Source organism: Convolutriloba macropyga, chromosome 12, assembly GCF_964194025.1.
Source record: "Convolutriloba macropyga chromosome 12, txConMacr16.3, whole genome shotgun sequence".
Taxonomy (NCBI): Eukaryota; Metazoa; Xenacoelomorpha; order Acoela; family Convolutidae; genus Convolutriloba; species Convolutriloba macropyga.
This window is the reverse complement of record NC_134479.1, coordinates 35,304,080-35,329,517: the sequence shown is the minus strand read 5'-3', so window position 1 is coordinate 35,329,517 and position 25,438 is coordinate 35,304,080. Positions and strand designations below refer to the sequence as shown.

Here is a 25,438-nt window from a genome sequence, read left to right as displayed (position 1 = left end):
AGAAAAAAGTTTAATTCAGTTGAAATTTAATTGGCATCACTCATAATTTGAACTTGGCTTTCCTTTTTTATTGGAAACAGACAAAAATTCCCAAAAGGAAGCGAGCGCGGGCAAGCGAATGATAAAACTTTCTTATATTTTGTAAAAAAAACCCAAGTGATTGAAGACTGATTAACTTTCGCCTTTTTATTTTTAGTTAAATGTTCTCTTTTTCACCTTTTGGTTTCCGTTTCGGCAGGAAATCGACTTTTTGACATTTTAGCTCCAAAAGCACGAGTGGCGAGTACGCAATAAACCAAATAAAGGCCGCTAAAAACGTCAAAAAATTTCCTTAACAACGTATAAAAACATTATACTATGCTGTAAAATATTGTCGGTGTACTGGGCTATAGTTGCACTGTACACGTATAGGAACGGCAGCGATGTTCCATTTCCTTTAAATTTTTTCACACATCATTTTTCGTAAGAAAAGGAGCAAATTTACCCATTTTAATACGTATTAGTTTACGTATGTTATTACCGTTACACTAAAACATTAAAACGCTTAAAACAGCAATGGTATTTTTACGTTATTATTTGGTCGTTTAAAAACCCACAGTTTTTGAGCTTAAAATTCAATTCACAAAATGGGAATTATATTTAAATAACTTTCAAATTTGGCATATTATTGGTTTGCGATATTCCATCGGGATTATTTTCTCACAAAAAGGATTTATTCTTACTCAGTGATTCCATATCATGATTATAACAGTCAATTTCACAGAGTAAGTAGAAAATTTCTTTACTCTGTAACAAAATTTTGGTTTATTTTTTACCTTATTTGGTCCGCCCAGTTGTACTGATCGATAAAGAACCAAAACGGAAGTGCAAAAAATCATAGATGGCAAGGGGGGGTTCCGATGTGTTAATCAATCTACCTGGAAAAAAGTAAAATGGTAAAATGACATAACCCTCATGATCGATTAAACTGACCTATCTGACTGACTAATTAACAGCAAATAATAACAATATAATTTCTAGAAGTTTCGTGTTTAAGAGCAATTACATATCAACTTTCAAAAGTGTGAATGAATAGCTCTTCAACAAAAAATATTTAACAAGTTCATGTTTTGTTATGTTTATTTGAAGGGCCTAAACTGAACTGAAGCAACTAATGTGAAAGATAGCCAAGATTATATTGGAGCCACTATCCTCAAACTTAGTGAGCTAACCATTGAAACAACTGCCCGGGTCGAGGTGTCACCGCTAAAAATTTATAAATAATGTAAGATTTGCGGCGAGTTTGAGTAAAAATGGAAGATTTGCACTCAATGCGATGAATGCGGTGAAAAAAACATAAGGGGTGAAAGATTTTTTCACCGCTTAAGTCGTTAAAAAATTTCTTTTACCAGCAGAATGCGGTGGAAAAAAATTTTCAGCGTTATCAGCAGAATGCCGTGAAAAAAAATTGAAACCTTACAAATATTCACCGCTTTCACTGCATTCAATGCTAAAAGATGCGGGCGCTTTGCGGTGAAAAAAATTTTTCAACGGTATTCACCGCTAATCTTACATTATTTTTTTTTTACAAAACCTCGACCTGGGTGGCGTTAAGCTCTTTTACTTGGTTATTTTTACTACCCCTTTGTTTCAAGAATTCAGGACTAGGCGCAAAAACATGAACTTTGACAAGGTTTGTTCTTTCTTTTTTTATTAAAGTCTGTATCGCCAAATTTACGTTACAAAAATAATTGTTCGAGCCACAACAGAAAGGGGTAAGGTACTTAAAACAAGCCCCATAATTTTTTCCAGCCATCATTAGTCAACCTATATGTTTTGCAATGAAGGACAAAAAGTGTGTCATTGAAAAGTGTGTCATTGGAAGATCTGAATCAACTGTTCAATAGTTTTTTTTTTTAATTCTTCTGTTGCTAGAAAAAATAAAGACTTCTGCCAAGGTTTTTGAAATTGTCAGGTAAGCTTGTAGAATTTGAAACATTGATATTTATTTTTACCAATATCAAAACTCTTTTTTCAAGTTTTTTTAAGGAGCTGCAACAGTTAAACAGGGCAATTATTAGTCTTCTTTTGTTTTCTAAGTGTAAGAAGTTACGCTGAACTTCCATTTCTTCTAACTCTGTTAAGTGTCAATGCAAACATCAATGACTCACGTGAAAAAAGTGTTTAGGTCAATCTGTTGAGCAGTTATGTCAACTCAAATGGTTATCTGCACAAATATCAGTGTATTGTACCTGTAAGAGAGTTTTAAACTTATAAAAATTAATAGCTTCAGATGAAATTTTGAGCTGTTTTTAGTCAGATTGCTTTCTTAGGCACTTTTAAAAAATTTATATATTCTTAAGTTTTCACAGTACACTAAGAGTTTTTGCCAGTTAATATTTCTTGATGATTATTGGTTTAAATGCCATGAGCAATAGATTAAATACTTTCAAAAAATCTTTTTAAATTAGGTGAACTTTCTGCCTGCTATGTCTATGTTTCCGCATTTTCATATCTTTTTCTGAAAAAGTGCTTTGTTGAGGTGATATATGACTATAGCTACTAGGAAAAATTAGCCGAATGGTGGCAGCGTGTGATAATGATGAAATGAAGAACTATTTTTTTAAACCAGTTTTTCTTCAGTTTTCGCTTGTTTTTTATTGTCGGTTAACGTGGCGTATAATCTGTGACAAAAAACCAACAAACATAATTTGAGCATGAAATATAATTGCCGGACTATTGCACAACCTGTACTGAATTGCAATTGAAAAAAAAATGAAATGAATTGCAATTGAAAAAAAAATGAAAACTTTTTTTCCTTTAATGTTATTTGTCTAGAATATATATATATATATATATATATATATATATATATACATGTATGTATATCCAGATATTTAGTATGTCAAAAAATAAGCGGGGAGAAATTTTTCAATTTAGAACTTGATTGATTTATTAAGAAATATCTTTAAATTTATTAGTTTGCTTTTTCAATTAATTTTGTTTGACTTTAACAGAATACCTCAATGGCGGAAAAACTTCACACTTGATGGTAATTTCCTGCCGTTTAGGTTAATTATTACATTGAATTGTTTCCAGACTTTTCCGTGTTTCTTTTGTCGTCAAATTTTTTGTTACTACAGTATGTTGTCATTTTTTTTCAAGTCAGCTTTTGCTCATTTAATCACGCAAGTTTTGGACTTAATTACCTGCAATACGTCGTTTTCAAACTCATTGGAACAAACTTTTGTTCATTCGCGTGGATATCTTTGCGGTAACACGTGACTTACCTCATTCTCAAAATGACTTTTCAGTTCTCTCAAATTATTATTTGCTAATTTTGATTAGAGGAACTGAAGTCAATTGAAAATGCATTAATTTAAGTCTAATTTGTTTGCGGCTACTCCCACGTCTCATAAGTCCAATTAAATCACGAACACAAGATTTCTGTGAAAAATATTTTCTTCGAATTTTTTTTTATATCGTACCCGTTGTTTCTGTAGTTTGAGAAGACACGTATCTAAAGGTAGTGAGGCTATTTTCCGGCAATCTATCAGCTGTGCTGATAAAACTGATATTTTAACTATTGGAATGTAAAGCCAACCCTTCCCCAAAAAACAGACTCAATAGCTTTTTCTGGTTACAAGGCTTATTAAAGTAAAATCAAACTCAAAAAATTACATTTTTTTGGGAAAACAAATGATTTTTTTCTAAGAATCATATAATCATACCAAAATTTTTATGCTTCAGTGAAATTATATCACTGAAATTATACAAAAAAAAAGAAAACACATCTGCTTACATAGGCAAAAGAAAGTTCGAGAGAGATTGCAAATTATTTGTAAGCTGCTGTCAATTTTTCTTAGAACATACCACTACATAAATTGTGCAAACAAGCAGAACGTCAAATTGTTATACAGTGACTCGTCAACAACCCCAAGAAGTAAGATTCGACTTCTTAAACTGAGATGAACATTGAGGGCGAGAGCAAGTTTTAGTTTATAAAGTTATATGCATTGTTAATCATTTTAAGGGTCATGATTAATTAAGTTGGTCATGAAGATTATACTGCAGTAATGAAAACCCGATTGTGTGTGTTGCAATTTCAAGATGAGTCGAAATCACAATTTGATCTGTTGATGATTTGAACTGATTATAACTTTGCAATCAACGAAGAGTCCATAAAGAGATGTTTAACTGAGGAGTTAATTTAAATTAATGAATGATTTTAAGGGTTGGAATATTATGTGTGAACAAATATCCTTGTTCACAAATGTCCCTATCTAATGTTCAGTTGAGTAACATTTAACTGTTCTTTCAACATTCTATAATGTTAACCATAAATTTCTGTTCTGATTTCAGCATGAACATTACATCAGAGGATGAGGGTGGGGGTGGGGTGAATGGCTCGGGGGGAGCCGGACTGTGGCAGGGCTCCGGACCAATTGGCTGCTCTGTTGGGTGGCTAGCTTTCGGAGTGGGAATGTCTCTCGTGTTCTGGGGAATTGTAAGACGACGGAACAGGTGAGGACTAATATAAAGTTCATTTTTCACTCCTACTCGTGTAGCTGCCCTAGTGAAGTGCGCGTTAAAGATCAACCCCATCCAGACCATAAATCAGCCATGATCAGACTTTAGCTCGTTTTAAAAAGCTGCTGGTTTTAGCCACGATCAGTATTTAGCTCTTTTTTGAAAATTGTGCTCGTTTTTGCATCTTTACTGCGTTTTAAAAAATCTGTTTGTTTCTAACTTTCTTCATTATCTCATTTAAACTAAAAGTTGAGAGTTACAAAAACCCAATAACTTAAACAGTTTCAATTGTTCATAAGTCAGAGATCTCTCAAACTAGCAGCACATTCTCTTCAGTTTTAGAAGTGATCGTTGAAGTTGTGTTGAATTTGTTGAAACGCCTATTGGAAGCAATTTTTGCCTGACGAGAAGTGTTTCTTTGTTATTTGTAAAGTATGGTATAACACGAAACCTTCGTTTAGGCCTGAGAGAGAACAAGTGGATAAAAACATGTGCAAGGGATCTGATAATGCTATATTCCTAATGAGCGTTAACGACTACACCACACAACCTCGTTAATGACCAGACCAACATCGTTAATGAGTAGCTTTCAGGCAGACTTTGACAAGGTCCCTCCGACCGGGTAATGAGAAAACGAAATCCCCCTGTGCGTTTTTTAAATTGTGTGATAATTAACGCGCACCTTGACCTGGGTATACTCATGTTTTCAATGATAGCTTTACATATGCAGCCAGGTTGAAGCTATTGCTAACATTCCCAATCAGGTGAAAAAAAATAAATTGAAACAAGGAGGCTCAGAAAGGCGTGTTTGCACATGAAGTTCCGAACCCGTTTATCTACTAGTTTGGCTTTATTGTCTACCAAAAGAGGAAGAGATAGAAAACTTTCAAAAATTCTCATTTTGGTGCATGAATAAAAATGCCTCCAACTCAAATCGCTTAGTAAATTAAAAAATGCCACATTAATGAGCCGATGACACGTGTCATTATTACGACTATAAAGCAAAAAAAAAAACAAAAAACCAAATAACAACAACAAACATTTACATCCAAAGCTCAATGTCTATTTTTTTGAAAAAAAACTAAAAAACTAAATAATAACAAAGTCAAAATAGTGTCAAATAAACTTAACCTAAAACACAAGTCTGCCATTGACTAGAAAAAAAACATGAAAACAATCCTTGAGGAGACTCGGTAACAGGCAGACAATAATGAACAAAAACGACAAAGCTAAAAGAATATGTTTAAGTTTTCTCGAAGGCAAACAATGTCAATGAAAAGCATTAGACATCAATAGAAATCTTTAGTAGATTTACGCTCAGTAATACTTTAATATAAAGACAATGAAGCTTGCCGGTATCCAGAATATGTCGAAGGTCTACAAATATAAGCGACAATTTCAACAGAAAAACAACAATTCGATTAAATTGTGCAAGAAAATGGAGTCGAAGCACCTTCTTCGAAAACCAATTATGAGACCAAATGAGAACCAAATTGGAAAAGCTAGAAAATACATTCATTATTTTCACAAACAATTAATTTTAAAAATATCTAAACTATAGATAGAATCGGATATCAATTCCGATTTCAAAACCAATATCACCAATATTGTTTTCAGTTGTCAAAAACATTAAGATCTGCCATTAATCATAAAACGTCATATTTCTACAAAAAACGATAAATAGACAAAAATCAAAACCTAAAAAAACAGTTTGCAAAAAAACCGGTCTTGAGGGCGTTAAAACAATAAGAATTGCACTAAAAACCTTAGAGATGTTCAATTTTGCCCTTCTTCAAAACCAATTAATTGATACGCGACTTGTTATTAATGAAACTAGGTAACAAGAAGTAAAAAAAATAAATTGGGAATTTAAAAATTACTTAATTATATAATTTCTATTAAAAAAATGATTCGTGTTATTCTTCAGCTACCAAAAAAATTTGCGATAAGTTAACATTTTTTTAAAAAGGAAGCCGCCAAAACCTGTAACTATGTAGTATTTCTCATTCGACAAGAAAAATAACGACAAAGAAAGACGAAAATCGAAAAAATTTAATTTTATGCGAAAAATCAGTATCGTAGCTGTTAAAACAAAAAACGATGCATAAATTCAAATATGACTTTCTTAAACACTATCTGCAACTTGTATTTATTGAGAACAGGTAACAAAAAGCCGAAAAGTACAGCGAAAAAGTAAATTTAAAAAATATATCTATATAAATTTTTGAAACATTTGATTTCAAAGTCATAAAAATTTTTTGATAATAATAAAAGTCAGTAAATAGTTCACTTTGCTATTCCATAGGAAGAGGCTAAGACCTGCAATTATCCAAGTCTTTAAAACGTCTACAAAGAGAACGACAAATAACGACAAAAAACAAAAAAATCAAATTCTTTTAGAAGAAAATCTCAGAGCAGTTAAAAATATAATCCATTTAATAAATCTTTCAGGCGCCACTATTGCGACATAAGACTTGTCAATAATTCAAAAAGATTTAAAAAAGAACTTCAATACTGTAAAAAGCTCCGAAATCTCCGAAAGCTAACTTTTTTAAAGGAAAACCTGTAGTATCAATGCAAAAAAAAACCATTGCTTAAAACGTAAAAACCGCAATAAGTGTTAATTTTTTTTCAACCAGTAACCGCATGCGACCTGTCTTTGATGACTTTATGCTAGTAATTGACCAAAAAATAGAAGAAATTCGCAAAGCTCATTAACCTATATTTTATTTTAGAAACATGTTTTTTAAAAGAGAAAAAGGCCATAAGCTTTAGACTAAAAAACGAAATGGGTTTCCCTGAAAATCCCTAGGAAGCCAATTGGACCTGCCATTGGTACGTTTCGACTTTAATTATTTTTTTTGTAAATAAAGTAAAAATGGGGAAAATGCGAAATTGTTTTAAAAAATCATCGACTGTTTACAATCCGAATTCTTTGAACTTGAGGAAGCAACGATTAGGCCAACATTTGCCTTTCTATTGCCATTAGTCTATTGGGAACAATTTATTGCTCCGGATATTATGGATATGCCTTATTTGACAAAAAAATTCAATATATCAAAAACAAATTTTGCATTTTGCATAACTATCGAGTTTTTTTTAGCAAAAAAGAACATCCAAACAACAATCGCAAAGAAAACAGAAGTAAACGTTGCCTTCTTTGGAGTTAACAAAGATTATGTCAGCAGTTTTTAGGTGTGTATAAATTTAAACAAAATGGACAACAGAAGCCTATTTCGTGCCATTTTTGATGGGGAAAAAGCCTTTTTTAAAAAAATTTAAGCAAAAATTTTAGCCAAAAAACTGCATCAAACAGTTGAACAACACTGCTTTGGTTTTAGAGGTAAAACCAACAACACTATTGTAACTAGTTTTATGTAATTTTTTTGCAGAATTGGCAACAAAATTGCATAAAAATACCGAAAATGTGAACAGAAACAATGAAAATCACTCAATTATTCAAAAAACTTTAAACCTAGATAGCTCTTTCGAAAAAACCAATCTAAAAAAATCTTTTCTAGTTATATTTTCTACGCTTGACGGGCTTTCTAATGATACCTCTCATAACTCTCTGATATGAATATATGGATCGGCGAAAATTGAATGAACAATGAAACCGTTTGAGTATCTAGCTCCTACCCCTACTAAAGTGGGTCGGAATAACCTACGATCTAATTGGTAAAGTAAGATCTAATTGGTACTGAAAATAAACAGATTAATGGCCCGTGGTTTCTTAAACATAAAAAACATTCAAACATATAAAACAAAACAATCCGAAGATTTATAAAAAAAAATTGAAAAATTTTCTTTTGGTCTTCTGGTTTGTTCCTCGCAGCTGGCATGGACCTAACAGCAGATCTGTATCAGTGCTGAGAAAAACATATACAAGGATATATCCATGTTGAAACACAAGGCTAATAATTTACTTAGCAACAACTGAACAATCAAATCTAATCCGTGACCTGAGGACCCGGGTCGAATGTCCTCCCTAAAATCCTCCCATTTTGATGTAAGAGTGGGGGGGTAATTTGTCTATGGGGGGTAAATTGATGTAAGAGTGTGGGGGTAATTTGTTCAGAGGGGGTAAAATGATGTAAGAGTTGGGCTGCAATGGGAGGACTTTTGAGGAATTACCCCCCATGACTGAAATTGCCATGTAAGAGTGGGCTGCAATGGGCTGCAATGGGAGGACTTTTCGGGAATTACCCCCCACGACTAAAATTGCCATGTAAGAGTGGGCTGCAATGGGCTGCAATGGGAGGACTTTTCGGGAATTACCCCCCACGACTGAAATTGCCATGTAAGAGTGGGCTGCAATGGGCTGCAATGGGAGGACTTTTCGGGAATTACCCCCCACGACTAAAATTGCCATGTAAGAGAGGGCTGCAATGGGCTGCAATGGGAGGAATTTTCGGGAATTACCCCCCACGACTAAAATTGCCATGTAAGAGTGGGCTGCAATGGGCTGCAATGGGAGGACTTTTCGGGAATTACCCCCCACGACTAAAATTGCCATGTAAGAGTGGGCTGCAATGGGCTGCAATGGGAGGACTTTTCGGGAATTACCCCCCACGACTGAAATTGCCATGTAAGAGTGGGCTGCAATGGGCTGCAATGGGAGGACTTTTCGGGAATTACCCCCCACGACTAAAATTGCCATGTAAGAGTGGGCTGCAATGGGCTGCAATGGGAGGACTTTTCGGGAATTACCCCCCACGACTAAAATTGCCATGTAAGAGTGGGCTGCAATGGGCTGCAATGGGAGGACTTTTCGGGAATTACCCCCCTCGACTAAAATTGCCATGTAAGAGAGGGCTGCAATGGGCTGCAATGGGAGGACTTTTCGGGAATTACCCCCCACGACTAAAATTGCCATGTAAGAGTGGGCTGCAATGGGCTGCAATGGGAGGACTTTTCGGGAATTACCCCCCACGACTAAAATTGCCATGTAAGAGTGGGCTGCAATGGGCTGCAATGGGAGGACTTTTCGGGAATTACCCCCCAGGACTGAAATTGCCATGTAAGAGTGGGCTGCAATGGGCTGCAATGGGAGGACTTTTCGGGAATTACCCCCCACGACTAAAATTGCCATGTAAGTGTGGGCTGCAATGGGCTGCAATGAATTACCCCCCATGACTACACATTAAAAACAAAAAAGTGTTTTTCAGTATAGTGAAGGACTTGTTCAAATAAATTGAGGGCCTAAGTAGGAGTGGAAAAGTCCAATTGGGTTCTAAATGAGAAGGAATCATCGTTCTAGTTGGTCTGAGATAGCAGTATTTAACACGTTGTCAGATTTCGCACTCAAAATATCATCTTTATACAGTTTAACAAAAAGTGTTTTTCAGTATAGTGAAGAACTTGTTCAAATAAAATGAGGGCCTAAGTAGGAGTGGAAAAGTCCAATTGGGTTCTAAATCAGAAGGAATTATCGTTCTAGATGGTCTGAGATATAAGTACTTAACACGTTGTCAGATTTCTCAGGTTGACTATCTTAGAGGAAACTTTGAAAAATTACTAAGACTTATACGCTGCCTTAGAAAACTTACAAAACTTTGTACGGCACCGCATAAGGCCGTAATAAGTTTTCTACGACACCGTATCTAATTGATGTAATTGCCAATTTCTAAAGTCTACCTTCCTAAAATTGGTTTTAAAAACAACGATTATCTCATACAAGTCATTTTTGCAATGGGAGGATTTTTTAGGAAAATGCAGCTCAAAACTCTTACGTCTTTTTGGGCTGCATTGGGCTTCCAAGGGGGGTAAAATGGTGTAAGAGTGAGGGGGTAAAAGACAAATTAACCCCCCACTCTTACATCTTTTTGGGCTTCCAAGGGGGGTAAAATGATGTAAGAGTGGGGCTGCAATGGGAGGATTTTTTAGGAAAATGCAGCTCAAAACTCTTACGTCTTTTTGGGCTGCATTGGGCTTCCAAGGGGGGTAAAATGGTGTAAGAGTGAGGGGGTAAAAGACAAATTAACCCCCCACTCTTACATCTTTTTGGGCTTCCAAGGGGGGTAAAATGGTGTAAGAGTGAGGGGGTAAAAGACAAATTACCCCCTCACTCTTACACCATTTTACCCCCCTTGGAAGCCCAAAAAGATGTAAGAGTGGGGGGTTAATTTGTCTTTTACCCCCTCACTCTTACACCATTTTACCCCCCTTGGAAGCCCAATGCAGCCCAAAAAGACGTAAGAGTTTTGAGCTGCATTTTCCTAAAAAATCCTCCTATTGCAGCCCCACTCTTACATCAATTTGGGCGGAAAAATTCAACCCGGGGAACACTTGCAAATTGATTCCACTGCTAATTCGACATTTGAACCGCTTTCTCAGATTACCATTCTTGGCCATGACTTGTGCAAGACTGCCAATGAGCGCAATTCTGAATCAGCACTGATATTAGACTAATAGGCTTATCAAGAAATGGCGGTGACCTGCCGTTAGGTCCACAGGGGTTTTTATAATTGCAATGTTTACTTTTAACAAGGAGGCTCGGTAATGTGCGTTCGCACATAAAGTTCCGAGCCCGCTCATCTACATTTTTCACTTAATTGTCTAGCAAATGAGGAACAAATAGAAAACCCCCAAAAGTTCAAGTATTTTTCAAAAAAAGGTGTATGAACAAATAGACCGCTTCCAACGCAAATCAATCAGGGGAGTTAAAAAAAGCCGCATTAGATTGATCAGCCCAGCCATTATTAAGAGATCAAGTCAAGATGAACCACAAATTCAAACAATAATAACAACAAATGCTAATTACATCCAAATTTTTCTACTTTTTAAAATATATATATATATATATATATATATATATATATATATTAACCAGGTCAAAATAGCGTCAGATAAAACTAAAACTAGACAAATTAATTTTTAGTTCACTATAAAAGATCCACCCCAAAAGGACTACTCCATGAAAAGACTTGGTACAACTAGGCAAAAAAGAACACAAAAACAGCAAAGTTAAAAAGTTCGCTTAAGTTTTTGAAATCAATTACTTTCAAAGTAATGAAAACCCTGATATAGCACTTGAAACATCCAAATTGTTGTTGCGTTTCTGCAGGAGGAAATTAAGAGCTGTCAATATTCAATTATTTATGCGGTTACAAAAAGATCAACAAATCGAGACAATAATTAAAAATTCAAATAAAACTTGCGAGAAAAGGCTGTCGAAGCAGGAAAGCCATTTTTTGTCATTTAAATTATGTCCTTCCGTGAACGCAAAAAAATTATGTGACGTCTCTTTAATGAGAAGACGTAAAAAGGAGAAAAAAAGAGAAAAAGGACAAAATTAAGTATATCTTTTGTGTTTTTCGAAAACAATTATTTCCAAAGTCATAAAAGCCATTAACTGCAAACTGAAATAATTAAATAGGTTCCTTTATTCGTCCACAAGAACCACTTGGGGACCTGTAAATATTCAGAATGTTTTCGTACGTCTAGAAAAAGAACGTCAAATATAGGCAAAAATATTAGTCTACTATTTTTGCGGAAAAAACCGTGTCAAAGCCACAAAATTCATAACAAACTCTTCAAAAACATTAAAATTTCAACACTTATTCCGTGCCTCAATGACAATAATGTCACATGTGGCATGTATAAAACAGGACTAGGTAAAACATAGACAAAAAGAGCAAAAATTCGAAGCTAAATTGTGTTTGTCCTATTACTGAAAGCAATTGTTTTTTTAAAGTCCAGAAAGCCCTCAGCTATCTACTTAAATCAGATTATAAGTTCATTTAATCATCCTTAAGAAGCAAATAAGAACTTTCATTATCCAGGAAAAATCATGCGACTAAAAAGACAAAGTAAAGCGAGAGTTAATTACAAATGGAAAAAATCAATTAAATTCTTTGAGAAAGGGGTGTCGGAGCCGTTAAAACCAAAGTCTATGCCTTTGAAAACTTTTAAATGTTCAACTCTGCCTTAGTTTGAACGCCAATAAGGTAATATTTGAACTGTCGATGAAGAGATAATGTGACAAAATGAGAAAGAAACGTGAATAATGGACCAATGGCTGAAAATGAGAAAAAAATTGTGAAATCTAGTATTATCAAAACCAGAAAACCATAACATAACGCTTAAAACAGCAAAAAAAGTAAATTTTATATCAGTATGAAAAACAGGAAGAAGAAGTATTCTTTCTTGCTGACACTAAGCCACAAATTGGCCGAATAAAGAGAAAAATAGTGGCAAAGTTCAACAAGCCATTGTTTATGCCATTTGAAAGCCATTTGAAAGTCAAGCGCCCAAATTTTTTCGAGAAAAGAAACTAGATTCATTAATTTGGAATTGCATAGGAAGCCATTTGAACCTGTCAACAATGGGCTTTGATTTGAATTGTTCTGTTCTTTAATTAAACATAAAAAATATCAATTTTTTTTCAAAAAAAAAGACCGACTGTTTACAATTCGAAATATTTTTTGATTGTAACAGTCAAGATTGGACCACGACCAGACTTGCTATTCGTTCATTAAAGACACTCCATTGTTCTGCATGCAATAAATCTAAATAACTTCTTTGGTAAAAGATCAAAAATAATTGCTCCGTTTTTGACAATGATACAGTAAAGTTAGCAAAAAAACGGCAACATTTTAATTTCAGACTACTCTCAATGGAAGTGCAAATAGGAATAGCTGCCTATGTAATTAAAAAAAATTGTGTAAGTTGTTTGTGGGTGTTTACTTCCGGCAAATTTAATCAAAGTGGACAAAAAGAAGCTTATTTTTGACGAAAAAGGCTAAGTTTTGAAATATTTAGCCAATATTATAGCCAAACAATTAAATCAAAATAGTCAACAATACTGTTTTTGTCCTTAAAAATAAAATGAACAGTGCTAATTACAATTTTTTTACATATTTCAGCAAAATTGACGAAACTTTTGTAAAAAATTCCGGAAAACGTGACCAAAATTACCGCAAATCGGTGTAATATTTGCATAAATTTAAACCACGATAACTAGCTTTAGCAAACTAAATTTTAAAAAATATTTTTTATTCCGTATTCTGCGCAGGACGTGTTTTTAATGATACCACTCAGAACTCTCTACGATGAATATAACGATCAGTCAAAATTGACTGATCAAAAAAACCCTTTTGAGTATATAGTTCTGTTTGTTCAGATACAGTGTGAAGGAAGACTTTGACTACAAATGGCGCAACAGAGAAGTTTACGACGACAACTGTTACGTCACAAACAACTTCAACACAGCATTGTCGTCGCACATTCCTACTGAGGCAACTTTCGGAAGTTGTCACGTCTCCAACAAAGTATGTTACGTTATATGTATCCCTAACTGTTTCTCTGCATTTCCTGCATGCAAAAAATATGAACATCTCAGTCAATTATTAAACCAAAGATTTGTGAAAAAAATTAAGTAAAAAACCATTAACTAAAAATATCTGTTACCCATGTTGTATTTCCCAGATTGAGGTCCCAGACCGAAAGTCCATATGTCCAGACCGTCCCAGACAAAACATGTCTATGTCCAGGCCGCCGCAGATTGAACGTACTTATGTCCAGACTTTCATGCGTTCGAAAAAATTTGTGCGTTCTTCGTGCGTTCAAAAGAGCCTATGTCCAGACTTTCGTGCGTCCAAAATTAGATATGACCAGACTTGACACAGTGCAATTCTGCGATGGTTTTTGAAATCAAATTTTGGGTATTCATCAATTTTGCGGAAAAATGGAATAACAATCAGTAGTTTTAAACTACCTGTACATTACCTAAAATTTTTTTCTAGTTGATGGAAAAAGTCAGGAGATTTTTACACTTAGGGAGTCGAAAACTAAAACCCAAAAATCTGAACGTCATTATATAAATTTAGGACGTCGCAGTATTCACTATGTGTCAAATAAACATTCATTTGCAGTAACGCATGTTGGACCAAAAAAAATAGGAACTTCGTTACCACAACAAGTGTTATTGGTGTTTTAGGAACAACTAAAAACAACAATTTGTCAAATTTTGTCTTAGAAAATTCGGGAAACAAAAATAGTTAACAGCATATTATGAGCAGCATCTGAAATCAACTCAAGAATGTGTAATGATATTTTCAGTCTTTGCTCGCAAAAAAATAAAGATTAACAATAAGGTTTCTGAGAAATGATACATCGACATCATTAAAATGAATCCATATTTGTCGTCGTTCTTTCATGTCATTTTCATTTCTTGGATATACAAATCTAATTTGTGATTTCTTTATTGCCAAGTCAAAGCAGAAAAAAATCAGTTTTACTAATTTAATTTTGAGGTCCTTAGAAGACAAGAACTCATAGAAAAAGTGTCGAAGTTCATAAAACGTTACCATTGATTAATTGAAATACCTATTTTGTCAAAAATCAAGATTAGAAATGTTATTGTAAAGTTTTTCTATATTTAATTGATGTTCGTCTTAAAAAGATATTGTATTTTGTCTTTGTACAAGAAGTTTGGTTTTGTATTGTTTTTCGTTGCTGAATTCTCATCTTAGTCAGATTTTTTACCCTTGAAAATTATGAAACTGAGGGCAGACTAGAAATTGTTATTGTACCGACCCACTTTAATGGTGAGAGGAACTATACACTGTCTGTTTTGTTCACACAATTTTGGCCGACCGATATAATCATCGTAGAGAGTTGCGAGTGGAATCAATAGAAAACCCGTTCAACGTATCATATGGAATCAAAAAAACTTTTTTGATTTTCGTATTTTACAGGGAGTTACCGAAGTTTAAAATTTTGAGAATAGTAGACAATATTTTGCGGTTTTTATACAAAATTTCCATATTTTTCGTCATTTTTTTATCATTTTTCGTCATTAAAGATATTAAAAACTTTTAGCGGTAGTGTTATTGATCTCATCTCTAAAGATAGATGAGGGTTGATCAAATGTTCAATCCGAGTTTTTCAGCTGGAAATTATAAGAAAATTTTCAAAATTTGACTATTTTCAGTCAAAAATGGGACCAAATAAGCTTTTTAGTCCAAATATTGCTTCTTTCAAAAAACAAAATTGAAAAACGATACAAAGCGAAGATGGAAGACTATTCGATGCAAACAATTTTTTAACCAAAAGACAGTTCGGTTTCAGGAAAAAATGTTTTACAAAACACGCACTAATATACTTGACTGAGCGCGTTGGAAATCAATTTTTTGAATTAAAACCATTTTACTACATGTTCTCCTCTTGATCTCCCTAAACGACTCAATAAATGATAAGATACTATTGAAAAAATGGAAAAACTTGGATTCAAAGATTCATCCGTGAAAAATTTATCAAATTTCTTAAAAAAACGGTTGGACGCAAAGAGTAATTGTGAATGCTGAAACTTCAGACTTGATTCAATTACATCATGGGGTCACGAGGATACAGCTCTAGGACCGCCTTTATTCAATCTTTATGTACACGATTTGTGAAATCATCCAATACACTGACAAAACTGTTCTTTTGACATCACATTGAGACCTTTACATTTTTTTAAAAAAAAAGAATCACTTGGACAATCAATAGAAGTTACACTGGACTACTTTGCGTCACTGGCACTCAAAATTAGCGCAGAAAAAACTGAACTTATTGTATTTGGCTGAAAGAATCAGCCACAATCACTACAGATTCGAGATAAAAAAAAATTGAAGAGAAATCTTAAGTGAAGTATCTTGCTGTAACTATAGATAGTTAGCTCAGCACAGAAGTTATCAAACAGAGGTTAAGAATCTGCTCTCAAAAATGGCTTAAAATATTAAGTTCTTATACAATTTGAGAGACTGCCTACCACAAAAGCAATTTCCTCTTGTGATTATAGTTTTTAGTAATTAGACATTTACAATATCCAGCCGTACTATCTAGCACAATTGATAACAGCTTAATTGTTTTCTTAGAAAAACGATTAAGCTGCGCATTAAAAGCAAGTTATCATCGTTCGAAATTTGAATCATCTACAGATGTTAAACCCCTGGAGGAAAAACACTTTTCCCCTCTTGCTTGACTACAGATTAACCTGCTACCACTGCCTTTTAAATACTAATCAAAAACCAGCATTTAATAGTCCAAATGGAACCTGGATACCAATTTTTGACTGCTATAATTTTCAGGGAACTGGAAAATTTTTTCGTCAAACAGTTAGTAGGAGCAAACGCTACGGTAACAGCGTAATCTGAAAAGGAATTGAAGTTTTGAACAAGTTACATAAAAATCTTTTATTCTGCCAATGTAATAATGCAACATTTAAAAGAAATCTAAGAGAAATCTGCTAATTATAATCATACTTTTGGTAAAATTTCATGACCTTACTTTTTCATCAAAAATTTTTGTGATTTCTTTAAAGCAATAATTAATAAAAACAAGTTTTGGATTTGTCTGCATTTGTAATAAATATACGTGTAATTTCTCTCTATCCTTAATGATTGTAAACGTGCATTGTCTCTTTTGAAAAAATAATTTTCTAAAATTGTAACACTTACTCATCTGATATATTATCTGAAAAAAAACACGGCCTGGAATTATACACAAACCTGCAAATACTCGGGTAGTTCAGTGTTTTTTTAACTTTTGATATGCTAATCTATCTTGAGATATTTCATTAACAAAGTTAAATGTTGCAATGGAAAATGGGTTTTTTATTATCTGTAAAACTCTGAAGCCCCTTCACAACCGACGCTACTGTTCCGCAATTCACCGTTTTTCCCTTTCAATTTTTAATTGTTCGCGCTTTTGAAAATTTTGAAAAATGAGAGCTTTTTATACGAATCAAAATTAGGCTCCTAAGTCTTCAAAATGACGGTTTTTTCTCTGCAACTCGTGATCAAAAAAAGAGGAATTTGATTGAAGAAAAACCCGGCCGCGCATATATATTACCCCATGATTGAAACAATGTTGGAACAATAATCAGATTTTGGAAAATCTAAGCCTTTAAATTATGTACGTACTTATTGAGCTAGTTAGCTACAATTTTTTGGTCATTCCTCATAAATATTTTTCAGCTTATTTTTCCGCAGCGTCAATATTTCCAGCGTCAAGTTCAAAAAAACTACTCATTTTTATGATCTTTTGATCGCTCTTCATTTACATTTACTTGAAATTTAACCTGAACTGACGATTGTGATCTAAAAAAAAACAAAATTTAGTTTGCTCACTAATTCCACAACTGAAATAAATTCTGATCAGACATTTCCGCAGACTTTGCCTGTGATTAGACCACTCCAGACTTCAGTGACCACTGATCAGTGTTCAATCATTACTGATCGGTCTTTCGAGCTTGTTTATCAAAATTGCAGACAAAACAATTGATTAGCAGTACAAACATTAATTCGAAAGTAATTTAAGGGTGGTCACTGTTCGGTCACTAACACGGGTGTGCGAAGTCTCTATGCCCGATTCTACAATCAGGCATCGATTGACAAAGAACAGGACAGTCAAACTAACATCAACGCCATTGACAACGATTCCGCATATCACACAGGTAGCATAGATCGATGGATTCCACGACAATCAAGTCAAATCCTTTCTTCCTTCCAACACATGACACACACTTACCCACGTACACTAACGCACATACACGCACACACAAGCGCATATAAGCACACACACACACACACACAAGCACACACACACGCGCGTGCACACACACACACACACACACACACACACACACGGTGCTAGAAAAATTGGCCGACAGGGCGTTTAGCCGACAAGGAAAAAATGAGAAATTTAGCCGACAGTTTTATCATAATTCGTCATAAATTTTACTTCAATTGGTCATAAAGGTCTCATTGGTCCATAAATCAGTAGTTCGGTTGTGATAGTTTCATATCAAGTCCCACGGGCCGCTGAGGCATGGCCATGGCCCGCGAGGCATGGCCAGATGCAGTAAAATACGGTCCGACCACGGATAGACCTTCGTTAATTACACTAGTTGATGAAAAAATTGCGTCATATGTGTCCGCTTACGAAATAGTGTTTTAAATTGGCCAATCGCAGCTTCAGAAGAAGTTTTATTTCTCATTTTACTTAAATTGTCGGTTAAATTTCTCATTTTTTGGTTGTCGGCTAAACGCCCTGTCGGCCAATACGGCGGCCACCCACACACACACACACGCAAACAAATGCACAGACAAAAACACACAAGCACAGACACCCATACAAAAGCACACACACGCAAACATACGCAAACAGACACACACACACACATGCGCGCGCACCCACACACTGACACCGGCACACATTCGCATACGAGCAAACACACACACACATGCATAAACATGCAGTGAAACATCAACAATCCGAACCCATTAACAGAACATAAGTCGCGAAAATGTTTGAGCGCCATTTATGAGTACAAAGTTTCTTTAGGAAAACAAAAACCAACCACTACGATTGATAATTTTGATCCATTTTGTATAAATTGTCTGATTATCTGAAGCATTTTTCTCCAATAAATTACAAGATTAAACTGAAACCTTCTTTTATTCAATAATGTTTGCTTAAATGGGAAGTACTTTTTGTAGATTTTTATTTCCACATAAAAATTTCAAAAACTCGCTGGGATCGACAAGATTTGCAAAATATGCAATATAACTTAATAATTATGCAAGATATAAAGTCAAGACGAACATAATCAAGGCACAGACAATTTGGGGAAACTACAGGAAGAACGCACAATGTTCAGTTTGTGCTGGAAAAGTTGTTCAGTTTTGGCATTGAAAGGAGAAGACGAAGAATTAGTTAAATAATATAATGAATAGTTTCCCTTTTAAATTGATTCAACATGTTTCATATCAAATCCCCAAGCAATTAAAAATAATTAAAAGGAGAGAATGAATTTACATGTGATAGGTTTTCAAGTATTTCAGCTAATCCAGGAAGAATTGAGTAAAGCATAAATATAAGCGATTACCACATCGTTTAACAAATTTGGAGAAAGTCCAGAACAAAAGACCTTCCTGCTGGTTCCAAAAACTTAATGTTTTCTCTTTTTTATGAAATCGACATCCTTTGAGAATCAGGAAACGTTTTGATTTCTTGCTGAACACAATCAGCATTTCATGTTAATTTATGTAGAGAATCAGTTTATGTCAGCACTTTTTGGATTCTTCGAGCGGTTTTAAGTACCTACTACAAAGAAGATGCATTTCCTGATACATCAGAACACTTCAACTGAGGAAATAATAAAAGGCACGAACGTAACAGAAACTATCATAAAAAGCACTATTCTAGAACAGCGAGCAATATCAAGATACAATTTGAAACATCTTGCTGCTGCCGGGGTTACGAGATTTTTTTTGAAGTTCCATTCATCCAAAAAATAGTTATATTCAAAAAAAAAGTAAAGACTAAACTATCCATTTTTAGAGGACTGAAAATTGGCTCCAACGAAAAATCTTACTTTATTATTTTTTTAAACAATTCAGTTGCAACTAATGAGAAGCGTTTGCTGAGCCTAAATTTTCTTAAACTTGACATCTGATAGAGGTTTATGAAGAGCATTACAAAATTTAGGATCTCTTTAATTTTGAAAAACAATTATCAAAATATTTAGATATCATTCAGTCGGAATGATAGAAAATGCTGAAAATCAGTGAGGAATTTATCAAACGTTCCAGAGAAAAAACAGATTGATATTCATTTCGATAGATTTTAATTTAGATAATAAAAATTGAGAGAAGCTGCAAAAGTGGATACGCTTCTGTGTTTGAGGTATGTAACAAACAGATTACAAAAGGCAAAAAACAACTTAATGTGTTCTCTTCTTAAGTTAACAGAATTTGAGAATCCAGAACTTCTTTAATCACTCACTCACATTCACTCTCACTCACTCTCGCTCCTCACTCACTCTCACTAACACTCACGCTCACTCGCTGTCACTCTTTCTCTCTCGCTCTCTCTCTCTCTCACACACACACACACACACACACGCACGCACACACACAAAGACTGGCATTCTTTCAGGCAACAATTAACATTTCGTCGTTATCATGACTTCCTAGACAAAATGTAGGATCTCTTAACAAGATCTTGTTCAGCTAATTTTCCACGAGAAACTCTATTTGCGCATTATCATCTAAATGTCCATGAAAAACAAGACAATGACTCCTAAAAGTTCTTACATATCTTTAGGTTTTCCTCAAGAATCATTAAGATCTCATTAAGATATTGGAAGTTTCATTTTACTGAAAAACGATTTCAATGATGATTGTGAGTGAAAAAGTACGTATTATTGCTTCTCTGCTCCAACAGCACGTCTAAACTCTTATAAGGGGCCCGGATCTTAGTCTTAGAGTAAACCAGCGCTGAACCATAAAACTCTACATAAATCTACAATACGGACAGAGGTGTCAATTCCTTATTATTTTGAAAAAGGAAAATCCCGAACCAAGAAAATTGTCAAAAATTGTTCAAGATTAGCAGTGAAAAGTTGCTTTTTAACAAAAAAATCCGGTTTTTTCTATTATAGTCCCCCCGTCCCCAGTGGCCATATAACTTATAGTACAGGGAAGGGGCTATATTTTCGTGCGGGGGGAATAATAGATCAGACCTGAATGTTTTGTAATTTCACTGCTTAAGTTACATAATCTCAACGCATTCAAAATTCAAAGTCAATATTTAATAATTTGCTATTTTGGCGGTGAAACCTCGATCAGGTATCAATAAAAACAACTTAATCAGTTTTTTTCCACTCTAGACCCAATTAACCAACCAGGCACATTCGACGAGGGGCCGGAGCCCGAGCCAGACTACTCGTCGTCAATGGACGATCCACAATTAGACGAGCCAGTAGAAGACTCAGAACCACAACAGGTCACGAAACAATCTTATTGTAATTCAGAACATGCAATAAAATATCACAGCTTGGATATGAAATAAATGTAATTTTATTATCGCCAACTCTGTTTATGGCACCAGATTAGTGATGGCACCCCACCCCAACCCCAAATAAATTCCAACTAGCAGTGGAAAAAGTCGGAAATTACCCAAAAAATTTGACGTTGCAGTTGTCGCAAACTCTTATACATGTTGTACGGTGATCAAAAACATCAGGACAGCGAGCATAAAAACCTCCACATTTATGTGTATTGCAAGAAAATTGGTCATTTGGCTTGACAAAACAATTAGAAACACGAAGATATTTTAACAAAAGGGTACTTTTAAAAAATTTTCCAAGGAAAGGATGATAATTAGTTTTTAGAAAGTGAATATATCAGACAACATAGCTACGATGACACAATTCGAAAACTGCTCATGTTTGTTTATAATCTCTTTGGGGGCATCTCAATCTTTCTGATATGCGAACTGTCAAAGACTTCAGTTTTTGCTCATATCTTCAATAGATAATAAAATATCTATCAAAATACAAAGTAACTTACATTAAAAATATGTGTCTAAAATGTGTGCCGAATTTGTAATTTATTCCCAAAAGTTCAAGAATGTTCATAAAAAATTATCTAGCAAAAATGTTTCAAATTTGTCAAAATGAAGATCAATAACAAGATAAAGAATAAAATATCCAAACAAGATGTGTCATCTTTTGCTTCAATTGAGCGTAGTACCTATAATTATCAGGTTTCGTCAGAAAATCGAGTCATGTCGAGTGCACAGCGACTTGTCGAAGCCAATGATAGAATTGCAGAGACAGGATTTGCGGGTACAAGTTCGGGGGGAGGTGTAGGAGAGGACCACAACAACAATGTGAACGAACTCCAGGACGATGAGAGCAAAAAGGAGGAATTTACCGATGAAGATGATCAAGCACAATTGTGCGAAGACTCCGGTGAATAATTAAACGAATGTTTTCTAGGCACAAGACGTATAAGTCACGTGACTCTGCTTGAAGTCAGTGAGAACTGGTGTTTATCGAGATATCTTAAGCCAGAATTTCGAAGTGGCCTCTGCAAAGTCATGTAACATTGCTTAAAACACCAAGCGCACACGTTTTAAAATGCCGAATGTTCACGGAAATCAACTTTTGACTATCTAATTAGGAACTTCTGACATTTTAACTTCTGGCACTGCAGACTTGCAGTTTTTTTTTAAAATTTGCACGTAAGTGTTTTATTTTTATCAACAAGTTGTTTAAGTTTATAATGCTGGATCTGTTCCGTTTGAGCCCCCCCCCCCTCCAACTTAGTGGGTGCATATTATTTGCACATCCAGACATACGTGCCATATTTTTTCTTAATGGTTTACCTTGTAATGACACGTGCTCTGCAACTGGGGGAGCATAATGTACTTGGATGGGGGGCATAAAGAAAAGTTACAAAATGCTTTTTTGTCTAAATATGTTCAGTGTCATAAGTTGAAATGGCAAAAGTTCCCGTATACATAGCCAGAAATTGACTTCTATGAACGTTTGGCATTTTCAAATTTGCGAGTTGCGTTTTTTAAGCACGGTTACGTGACCCTGCTGAAGCCACTTCCAAACTCTAGCCTAACATCTTGAGCTGCTGCGCGGTTCTTTTTAAAGGCCAGCCGTTCTGTGGCTTTAAGCAGAGCAACGCAAACCTGGTTTATATTGTTTTTGTAGCTTGACTTTGAACTACTTTTCCAAGGCATATGCTCATCCGAAGCTGAGAACTCGACTTATTAGAAGACTTATTAGAACGATATTAGGGGACAATATGGACTAAAACCAAGAGGTCAAGCATCCTAGATGAAGTAGAGATTTAGCCTTCTTTATATGTGAGCATATATTCTCCATATGCCAATCAATTCCGGAACGTTTTTCCTTGTGCTTCGGTCAAATTCAGAAGAAATGGCTATTTTCTGAATCTTCCGTCAGAAAAATGATCTTTAACAACCATACTCTACCCATAACTGGTCAATACAGATCCCCAAATCGGGCAAAATTGACCGATTTGTGCACGTGGATTTTACACCCAATCTTAATACATTATTTCCGTGGACAACACGTATGTTCGCTAAATTGGCTTGGATTGAAATATTTTGAGGGGATTAAGTCAGTCTTGTCCACAAACGCGTCATGGTGAATACACTGACGGATGGGACTTGATATGAAACTATCTCAACCGAACATGGGATTAAAATATCAGCTTAATTGAGAAATGTTTGTAAAACGGAGTTTTAATTTCTAATCGGATTATTGAACAAAAAGATCAAAGGGAATAAAATGGTTATAATGGCATTGAGTGTTTTGGCACATTGGGTATTTTGGCAACGGGTGTTTTATCAGGCAACCATTAGAGAAATTCAAAGAATGCAAAATTGCTTCTTCATGCACTGACAAATTGAAAAATGTTCTGACCAAAATCTGTCAGTGTAGGCAATTTTGTATTTTTCCACTAAACCGCCCTAAAAGCCCTTTGTGGACAACACTGATGGATTAGTGTAAGTTTAGCGCAAGTTTCCGCAAGTGAACTCCCCTGATCCAAAATAAAAGAGAAATTGAACTAAATTAAGGGGTCTGTTTTGACCAGTAATGCCCTATAATCCGATAATGAGCATGACCATAGAACGCTTTCAATGTGAGAAGTTCAAACTATAAACCACCTGTTAATTAGAATCCATTGTGATGTTAGCATTTCGATTGTCAGTAACAGCATCAGCATTTTAAATATTTCGTGATCACGAGAAAATTTATTGATTTTCTTACTGTCCTTAATAATGGGCGAGTTTAAATCATGCCAGATTCTTGCAAGATGATTAAAATCGTTACTCCGAGTGACTTCCATTTTAGAAGTGAGTGGCAGTTTGAGGCGAGAGGATACAGTCGAAGATACGATCACGGATTACAACGGATCTGTCAGATCTGACCAATCACTTCCCACCGACGCAACCAACATGTCTCTCTAAGCCGAAAATGTTCACTAAACCCAACATAGTTTTCTATAGGCAGTCACTTACTGAAACATCAGGTATCACAATGTCATCACTAAACAAACACGAATTGCAATTGTTATCATATATCAGCTGCCAACTCTTTCACGATATTCGCCTCCTGCCGAAGCCAAAAATCGAACCAGATGCAACACGATAGAAGGACGAAGAAAACCGAAAACGCTGATGACAACCTTGAAACAGTATTTCAAGTTTTTCAGACATAAGTAGTATGTTTGTTCAGGAGTCGTACTTGGATCTATCCATTCTGTCTCGTTGAAAAATATCAAGGTTAAAAATTAGTCAAGCGCTAACAACAATTTTAGCTGAAGTTTGTCGATTATACTGAACGGCAACAGTAATTTAGCACCCCATATTTTTACAAAGTAAAAATTCGATTTTTGGGTAACAAGATTCCAGGTTAAAGTCAAAATTCGCTAACAATTTTTACACCATTGCTCTCTTACACCAGTACTCTCCCCTTCCTATGAAACTAAGATATAACGAAGCGTTCAAATACGAAAAATCCAAGTTGATGCAATAGATCTAAATTTCATAGTTTTAACAGAAAGTTGTCGAAAAGAAAGTTGTAATAAAATAACAATTTATTCATATCTTTGCTCTCTCTAATGTTTAACACAAGTGCCAACTTAGCTATAGCTGAACAAACCTAAAACATATCACATCTTGTGACAACTTTCTGTCTACTGCGAAACTTTGATGGAGTTCATCAACTTAACATAGGGATTTCTGATAAGTGACGTTTTATCTGAATTTGATAGGTAGGTCAAAGTACTGGTGTAGATCAATAGTGTAGAAATTGTTTTCGAAATTTGATTTTAAGCAATATTATTACCCTAAAACTGAATTTCTACTTCGTGAAAATAGGTTTTAACTTACTTTTGTTCAGTATAGTATGCCACTGAGACAAGAACTCACTAGGAAAAAAACACGTTCTGAACAAAAAATATGCTTTGACCGCGAGTTGTTCAAAGTGTCTTCGCTCTACATAGTTGTTGCCCTTTATTAGTCGTCCTGTGGCAGAAACAAAATGTCATTTTTGCAACTCTCAACAAAGCGACTTATAAAAATGTAATACAGAAAACCCGCTACGTTCATT

General features: G+C 34.8%; 1 protein-coding gene across 1 annotated transcript; it reads left to right on the top strand.

The window, feature by feature from the left end:
* The first annotated feature begins 295 nt into the window (after positions 1-295).
* LOC142350388 (uncharacterized) lies at positions 296-24,817 on the top strand. The gene is made up of 7 exons (XM_075402236.1): positions 296-764; positions 4,342-4,503; positions 13,634-13,781; positions 17,815-17,950; positions 21,170-21,285; positions 22,048-22,255; positions 24,179-24,817. Exons 1-7 carry the CDS (start codon positions 739-741, stop codon positions 24,292-24,294), a joined length of 912 nt encoding a protein of 303 aa, XP_075258351.1. The 5' UTR covers positions 296-738; the 3' UTR covers positions 24,295-24,817.
* The last annotated feature ends 621 nt before the right edge of the window (positions 24,818-25,438 follow it).